The 8,823-nt window shown below is 46.9% G+C and overlaps 2 protein-coding genes across 5 annotated transcripts; both read right to left on the minus strand.

Moving 5' to 3' along the window:
• Positions 1–1,405: 1,405 nt before the first annotated feature.
• Positions 1,406–4,411, minus strand: LOC123424393. The gene is made up of 9 exons (XM_045107997.1): positions 4,205–4,411; positions 3,793–3,908; positions 3,461–3,633; positions 2,945–3,038; positions 2,605–2,715; positions 2,403–2,492; positions 2,099–2,184; positions 1,905–1,969; positions 1,406–1,815 (listed from the first exon to the last, which is right to left on the minus strand). The coding sequence occupies exons 1-9, from the start codon at positions 4,371–4,373 to the stop codon at positions 1,706–1,708; spliced, it is 1,014 nt and encodes a 337-aa protein (XP_044963932.1). The 5' UTR covers positions 4,374–4,411; the 3' UTR covers positions 1,406–1,705.
• Positions 4,412–4,623: 212 nt separating this feature from the next.
• LOC123424394 (nicotianamine synthase-like 5 protein) lies at positions 4,624–8,448 on the minus strand. Of its 4 annotated transcripts, XR_006621672.1 has the most exons (4): positions 8,155–8,444; positions 6,130–6,185; positions 5,165–5,447; positions 4,624–5,058 (listed from the first exon to the last, which is right to left on the minus strand). XR_006621672.1 is itself a non-coding variant. In XM_045107998.1 (2 exons), the coding sequence occupies exon 2, from the start codon at positions 7,571–7,573 to the stop codon at positions 6,725–6,727; it is 849 nt and encodes a 282-aa protein (XP_044963933.1). In that variant the 5' UTR covers positions 7,574–7,618; positions 8,155–8,439; the 3' UTR covers positions 6,556–6,724. The 4 variants fall into 4 exon arrangements, 1 of the variants encoding a protein (XP_044963933.1); XR_006621671.1 differs by having other exon boundaries at positions 5,165–6,185; positions 8,155–8,448; XR_006621673.1 differs by lacking the exon at positions 6,130–6,185 and having other exon boundaries at positions 8,155–8,442.
• Between the last annotated feature and the right edge of the window lie 375 nt (positions 8,449–8,823).

The raw sequence follows: 8,823 nt of genomic DNA on the forward strand, positions 1-8,823 counted from the left end.
GGAATGGGGTGCGTTGGCTCATTTAATTAACACATATTTTTACTTGCTTGACGATTCAGTCCTTCGTTCCTAAGCTGGGTGAACAACTGTAAACTAGATCATCAAGCACACAAAAAAGTTGCAGCCTGAATCAAACTAGACCATCAATAGTTTCTGAAGGAAGGTGCAACCACGAATTCAGAGACAAAGGTTCTCTCTTGTGCACAAAGAAGTGCAACTAGAAGAAAAAGGGGCAGGGAAACAAGCACGAGTCCAAAATCTTTCAGCATTTATATCGTCGACCTGCACTTGCTTCTCGTGCTACATGCACACTTGTGTGACATGGTGGTTGATGACCAAACTTGAAAGCGGTAGTAAATCCCAGCTAATTACGTTTCCACTATATTATTACAAAGGATTGAGCAACGTTGGGACTTGGAAGCAGAGCAGGGGTGAGGGAGAGGAAAGGGACCTTTTTTTCTCACTTGGGCATCATCGATCCACGGTCAAACCTCGAGCATGAGCATCCACCGGACCACCGCCGGAGGTGACTCTCATCTGGCTAGCAGCGGTAGACGAGGTAGTTGTTGCGGCGGGGCTGGGGGCGGTGGCAGAGCATGAAGAGGACGAGGGCGATCAGCATGGCCAGAAGGAACCCCTTGGGGTCCAGCCCGACGCCGCCACCATCGCCGCCGCCGCCGTCGTCGTGGCCACCGTTGCCGCAGCCGATGCAGCAGCAAGATCCCGACCCCATGGCGAGTGGCGACGGCCCCCTTTCCCTTGAGCAGAGAAAGTGAGGTGATTCTCTCAACTTATTGAGATGTGTGCGTCTCTTCTGTTGCTTCCACTATGGAGAAAGCGGAAGAGGGGTGGAAGCAGAGCACTTTGTTGTTTACTAGCAGCAGCAGCAGCACTGACATCCAGGCGCACGGGTCCAACACGGCTAGCGAGCTGGGCGGCAGTCGGCAGGCGCTATGGCGAATGGGACCCACATGCCAGCAATTAGATAGTACTAATAACAGAAGAAAAAACCAGAGGGTTTGACCACACTCATGTTGCAACTTGAAAATGTTGGGAGAAATCAGCAAAGGTTGTCATCACATCCCTGTTGCAACCTTGCAAGTGCTCATGCACAAAATACTTTTTTTTTCAAGTTTTTCTCACAGTCTTTTTTTCTTTTTCTTTTTTGCGGGACAAGTTTTTCTCATTGTGTTGGTGGGATGTCACTGTCTGAAAGCGCTGCAACTCAACTTTACATGGTTTCGGCCAAAACGTAAAATCAGTAAGAGTGGTACCGGTTTGACAAAAAAAAAACATTGAAATCGACCATATGATTTTATTTCAAAACGATGAAAACCTATAAAATGCGCTTCAAAACAAAGTTCCGGCAATGATGCAATGCGAAAGCAAAATCAGTGGGCACGACTTTCAGAACAAGCGTACTCGGAAATGTGGATAAACGAGCATCAAACCGGAAGAAAAACAAACATACGAACGCGAGTTAAGTTCAGAACCGAGTGATCGGAAAATCAAACAGAGGATGACCACCTAACAGAACAGATATACACCGCGCTACAACACTATTGTGCAGCGTTTGCAAAGTTTCTAAAACTGCTGTGCTGGGGCAACAAAACCAGTGGTGCAACAAACACATCCCTACGATCCCCTTGGCATTCCGATTCACTCAGGCCAAGAAGGAAAATTGCTCAACATGTGCGACTGGGTACTAACTGTCGACGCCGAGGAACTCTGTGAAGCTCGGGTATTTGGGCTCCCACCCGATATCGGCCCGGGTTTTCGAATTCTCCATCCTCTTCCCCAATGGACCGTCGGTACCTGAGGTAAAGATCGGTTGAAGATTACTGCCAGAAACGGTGATGTATATGAACCGAAACATGTCACACTGGAGCAGGAAGGAAACTAACCGGTGAAACCTTGGAACTCCGTGTCGAACTTCCCACTTTTGTTAACAGCGTCCATTATCTCTTGCCTGCAAAGTCCAAATTCATGTATTTTAATTGAAAGAACGAGTTGCCCGTTCAGCTATCAGTACAGCCATGACACGCCGACAGAATCGAGCTAGATCACTACCAGTTGATGTAAGGGGCTTAGCACTAACCTGGAAAGAGGCTTATTGTCACAGCCCAGAAAGACACGACCCCGAGGTTTCTTTTTCATGATGGCAATTGCAAGGGACGCAGCATCCTGAACATACATAACATAACATTACATTACAACGACACACGATGCTGATTGATCTGACGTACTTTGCTTAATTAATCAATAAAGTCAGATTGTTCCAGTTAGTTTCATCTGTCATACTTTGCTTAACAAATCAATAAATTCAGATTATTGCTATGATATGATCGACAAAAATAGGTATTTAATGATAAATCTGGAATAAATTTCTGTGCTCATTTAACCTCATAATGGATCTGATTGATAATATGATCTGGTCGTGAGTCCAGTGTTCCCTTCCTCAACCAGAAATAATGAGCACCTCTATCTATTTTGTGTGTCCAAGTCAAGGAGATACTGTACGAGTTATATTCATCTTATATTGTATAAAAGCTCTGTGTTCATGTTTGCACTTTTAAATAGCCAATATTCATAAGTGGAGGATATATAAAGTCCTGCTAGCCTGAGAACACAGCCTCCTGCCTCCAGAACAACATTTTCTGCTCTAAGAAGAACATCAGTACGAGGACCCCTGCCAACTGGAATAGATGGACAATCCTGAACAAGGAAGAGAAAAAATGTGGTCAAAACAGTGAAATGCTTCTACTTGCAAAATAAAACAAGAAATGCTTCTGCTGTAAGCTGTAACAAATCTGAAGTTGTACACTACATTACAATGACTTGTGGATTTATTCTATCATTTACTGGAACTCTTATCAACCAAAAGACCCAAAGCTAGTAGTAGGCAAATATGGTCTCCGCAGAATATGCAGTCTAGCAGCAATACCTCGTTGCACAATCTGTTGTCACTACAGTCATAGAGAGCAGTACTCGATGTAAACAAGAAAGAACCTTCACCGCTCCAATTTGAGGCAGCCGTTCTGCATGAATTTTCTGAAATGAGGATACATCACATATCCATGATATGAAATTTATTTAGCATAATGAAACTAGTCTAGTTACTTTCTATCAGTTCATAGAGATGCACAACTTAGCATTTTTCTTACAAAGCTAGTGCAGTTCATGAACAATGAAAAAATCCTACTAACCAAATTGATGATGCACAGGGGTGTGCTGACATCAGAAAAAGGTTGGTGGCACCCATCTGCATATAATACTAGTAATAACAGATCTTTACAAAGTGCGTGCAAGAAACTATCCAATAATCCATGGAACAGAATTTAGTTTCTACACGGATGTGAGACCTCAACCCAAACAGCCCAGACATCAGGCAGTGTCCACAAACTGGAAATTGGCACCAAATCTACTGCATGGAGTCATCATTACAATCGCACTCGCTTACCTCAAATCGCCGGGGTAATCATCAGAGCGAGATGGAGGAGCGCAGAAAATAACATATGGGGCCTTTTGAGGAATAGTGGATCCCTTCAAGGAGGGAATGATGCCGATATCAGTTAGCTCGCTGTGATGATCCGTGCTTGCAGTCTGGCCAAAAACTTTGCAACCTGGATGTTCCTATAGAAGACAAAGTTGATCACTTAATTAGAGGAACGGACAATGCGGCTTCAGTTTTCCATCTTCACCTAGAAATATAGCCTTACAAAAAACACCCAAGGAGGAAAAATATTCATGTAAGAGATGTTATCAACCACAGTTATTGATTATTGATAGTACCTTCAGCCACTTCTCAGCTACCAGCCGGCCAAGCACACCTGGGCCGACGATCAGTAGATCGTTCTGGGTAACAACGTTGGTGCCGGGCGTCATGACACCTGTATCGTTAGACACCCCTAGCAGCAGCAACGAAGAACGAAATGTACAAGGTCAATTAGTTGCAAGCATCACCATGGAAAGATTTTAACACTTGGAGATAAAGACGGCGACACAAGACCAGCATCCATTAGTTATACTACTATAACCTTGAGCAAGCGGAAGCTAAGTACAGTAGTAACTTAATTTACCAGCTAAATCTGTTCCATTACCCTCGACAAATCACTCCGCCATAACTCAAGACCGTAAATTGGCACATACAGGTGAATTTGCTACTAGCTTATGTAGAAGAGGCAAGGTCCGGTGAGGAGGTTACCGAGGGAGGCGGCGGCGACGGCCGCGCGGCGGGGGAGGGAGAGGGGCCGAGCTGGAAGGCGAGCGGCAAAGGGTCTGACGGAGGAGGGGCGGGAGGCAGTGGTGGACGCCGGGAGACGGGGGCTTGGGGTCCTGGAGGGGACCAGGGCGGAGGCGGCGGCGGCATCCATATGTCGCCGGCGGTTGGGAGCTGGGATGGGGGCTGGAAGGAAATTGGATCGGTCGACAAGGATGGATAAAGGTGGCTACTTTGGTTGGGCCAGGCCGGGCCAAGTTTTGCCCAGATGTTAACCAGAGACTAACAATTACAGCCCACATTCATTCTTTTTTTGTTTGCCAAGAATTTGCCATCAAAAAAGTTTGATTGATGTCAAATTTTTAGCATTTCCGAAAACAAAAACATTCAGCCAGATCAGCATGTACAAAAGGGTGGTGTCACTTTTGATTGCATTATATGTATTTCTGAAAAAAAAGTAATAATATTTTACACACATGCCAGGACAGGTTGCAGCGAGATACAAGTACAAGTAGGCATGGAATTCAGCATTTTCCCCTCTAGCTACCAGGAACTACTACTGCCAGGAACTAAGGACAGCATTTCAATACAGGGAACCAACATCATAGCTGCTAGTACCCCCGGTAAAAATCGCGGCCGTGCTCGCGAGGAGAGGCAGCATTCCGTGCAAGAAGAGATTTGCGCGGCTCGGGAAGAATCGACCGCCTTAACGTCCTCCGCATTGCCACAGAACATTTTTTTTCGTCGACTCAGATTCTGCTGTTTGTTTTCCACCGGGCGTTCCTTCTTGGTGTGCATCTTCCCCGGCTTCAGAAGAGCACGGAGCCGCAACAAGTCACCTGCAGGAAAATAGACAGCTGGAATACATGAATACATAATCATATACAGAAGCAAATGGAGTAAGGCATGGAAAAGATAGATCAGCTAGAGGTGAAGAAGTCTTACAATGTTAAATTCCAGAAGATGGATTTGCCATTCTTAGCATCCTTTCGAGCAAACGATATATACAGAGTGTCTTCCACTCTTTTATATACCCCCTTCTGAAGCAGCAAGGGGCAACCCGATCCATCAACTGAGTTGCCGATTCATCACAGCAACTCACATTTAGGCCTTGTTCGGTTAAACCTCCCTTGAAGAGGATTGAAGAGGTTGGGAGGGGCTTGAGGGGGAATTTAATCCTCTCCAATCCACTCCAACCCTCTTCAAGCCCCTTGCAACCCAACAAGCCCTTAAGGATCATAATATGAAAGCGTTCAAGCAATAGTGACAAGTAAAATTAGGAACAGTTATAATACTCACAAGCATCCACCAATTCCATAGAGTCTAAGAATAGCACACGGCAGATCAAAACCCACAACCCGGCAAAAACAAACTAAACAGAACCTTCTCAACACACCGAGCTATAGATTCCTTCATGATTCACCATGCAACAGCAAAAAAAAAAACTGTAATCCTCAACAGCACAAGACATTTATGCAGGGAGGATAGACAATCAGTTTTTTTTTCTCTTCCTTTTTAACTTTATTGACTGGTCCAGCTAGCAAAAAACTTCTCCTGAACAATTATTCAACTCACAAGAGCAATCATTTTTAGAACAAACTAACTCAGCCATGCCTTGTTCTGTTCTGCGTATCTGTCTGTTGATCCAATGATTCTTTTCAACTCTATGTCTACCAAAAACTCTTATATGAGGGAGATGTGCACGTTTTCAAAAATAGAAGTTGCATGAGTTTTAAAGAACTGAAAAACTTGACCTTCACCAGGTGATTGAGCTGTTCTTGAATCATTGCAGTTTTGATTTATTTATTTTAACAGAGATTTTCATCAACGGTTACTTGTGCCTTGCTGATACTTCTCATGGACTTCGACGAGGCCAACCACAGGGTTGTAGAGGGTATTAAGGTACCTACCACTCAGCAGCAGGTTGACACCTCCCTGTCTTACATGAATGACATCTCCTCCCTGTCTGCACAATTGCACATCATCAAAAGAAAATGTGTTGCCACAGTTGACACTAACCTTGCCAGAAGTTCAGGTTCATGTCATGAACGAAGTACAGTTTCTTGGTGGATTTCCATGTCCTCATTCCATTATTTACGAAAACTAGACCTTGTATTCATTTGCATTATATTCAAGTGTTCGTAATAAAGCTGAATATCAATTTTCTCACTAAAATACCAAGTTATGTGGAGAGTTGCTAATGCAAGGCAAATATTGGCTTGAATCTGGTATGGTGCAGAATTTATCCTTTAAACTTCAATCGCTAATAATCTTATTCACCGAGTAGGAAAGAAAAACATAATCTGGGTAGGCTGACAGATAGATGACAATACCAATAACCGAAACATATTCGCTGATATTATTAAGCCGAATACTCATATTTGATACAACCAGACCTCATTGAAACATACTGCAAGTACCCCCATCAATGTGCAGGGTATCATCTGGTTATTATCAATGTGAGACACCATTTGCACAAGCAGACAGGCTCACCCTTTTCTTAATTTAAGCACTCATTTTCACCTTCCGGGCAACTATGAATGAGTTGAACACCTCATCGCCTGCAGGGTGGTGCACCGCCAGCACTTGGAACCCGCCACGCCCGACATCGTCCAGCTCCACTACAGGATACAGGAACGCTCGCGCCCCGTGCGCGCTTCGCGCCACGAGCACCGCCCCATCTGCCATGTGCTTCCCCAAGTGCGCTATGGCGTCGGCCTTCTCCTCGGACGTCATTCCCACGAGCGCGGCCAGGAAAACCACGTCGTAAGTGCCGAGCTCAGCCGTGAGGTTCGTGACTTCGGCCGTGTGGAACGCCATGCGTGATCGCACGCCCTCGTCCGCCGCGCCGACCAACTTCATCGCCCGGCCGTTCGCCACGCTGCACCGGTCGTAGTTGTCGAACCGGGTGTCCCGCAGGTGGTACGTCGCGAGGAAGAGCGAGCTGAACGGCAGTGGCCCCGACCCGATGAACGCCACGCGGGCCGGGGCCGCCACGTGACCTGCCAGAAGATCGTGCTCGAGCTTGCTGAGGTTGACGTAGTTGTCAAAGTAAGGGAAGCGGCCGAGGTGGTCGAGCGGGCTGTCCAACGCGGTGAGCATGTCGGAGTAGTGCGCCTCGAGCAGCCCCTCGGCGGCCGAGCAGAGGCGGATGAGGTCCTGCCGCATCTCCTGCGCCTCCGGGCCGAGCTTGGTCACGTCCACCGGGCTTGATGGGACGCACGCCGCGACCAGCTCGGTGAAGAGCGCGTCGACTTGAGGAGACGGGCTTAGTGACGGGAGCTTGGAGATGGCGGCGTGGAGACCGGTGATCTTCTCGACCAGAGCAGCCACCTCGCCGTTTTCGGCCTCCATGTCACTTGATTGCCAAGTAGGTATGGCTGGTGTTGTAGTGCTTTTCTAGAAGGAAAGAAATGTAGACTGTAGTGGTATGATGGAGCTGATGCTTGATATAATATGAGGGAAAAATCAATGGAATTGCAATTGATTGAGCAGTTTGATGCGCTCTGGAGGGCGAGGGGTCAGTATGTACTATAGCAAGGAAATCCTATGCGTGGCGCGCTTCATGCTTGCGGAGACATGATGGCCTGTTTCATGCGTCCAATTTCCGACATGCGTCTGTTGACCAGCTCATGATTTTGTAGGTAGCTTCACAATACTAAATTTGGGACATAGGTAGATAAAAAATTTAGTCTCGGGCATTGAATACTGAGTCGGGGGTAGCACTGGGAATATATTTGTTCTTCACAAAATAAATTCTTAGGATCTACTCTGCTGCCTAAGTTGAATGTGATTTTCCTTTGTCTAAGCCGGTAGATCTAAGCCAGTCTCTATGTGAATCTGCATATAGAGACAATGGAAATGGATGGTGGAAAACCGACTGAACTGGAAATGGATGCGGGCACTGAAAAAGGCTTCGGTAGCACCGGCCTTACCTGTGGCAGCCGGCCGGCCGGCGTCTGCTCCAGCTCCACCGCGAGCCCCCCTTCAGCCGTCCGCGGCCGCACGAGTTTCTCTCCGGCGTGGGGAGGAGGACGGCGACGTTCCCGGGCCCCCGAAGCGGAGAAGGCCACCGGCTGCGTCGCGGCCGGGGCAGGGGGGCGGCCGGAGCTCCCTCGCGCTGCAGGTGGTGGCCGGAGTTCAGATCGGGGAGACTTCTTTGACTGGTAGAGACGGAGACTGGAGAAAGGAATTGGGACAGGAGAAAGAAACCGAGCTCGACGAAAGGCCTCGTGCACGTGGAATCGTCCATTTTTCTTAATTTTTTTTATTGAAAACAGGAATCGTCCATCAGAGTTGAGCTGGAGCTGGATGGACACGAACGCCCGGAAAAAAAGTGACAGTATGTACTCTAGTTTTTCAGACTTGAAAAAAAAACATGCTCTATTTTTACGACATATAGACAATTTAATAACTCATAATTTTATACGAACAGTTCCCGAGACTCTCGTGACTCCACCTCCCTTCCACCGGCACACCCCTACTTGTCGATCATCCATCTCCGATGAGCCCCTCTCCGAGCATGGGAGCACGTCGGCGTTCTCAAGCTTGGTTCCCCTATGATAGGTCTGAACGTTGTGCAATCGTGTTTGGCGAGGATTCAA

The sequence above is a fragment of the Hordeum vulgare genome, chromosome 2H (assembly GCF_904849725.1).
Source record: "Hordeum vulgare subsp. vulgare chromosome 2H, MorexV3_pseudomolecules_assembly, whole genome shotgun sequence".
In the NCBI taxonomy this organism is placed as follows: Eukaryota; Viridiplantae; Streptophyta; class Magnoliopsida; order Poales; family Poaceae; genus Hordeum; species Hordeum vulgare.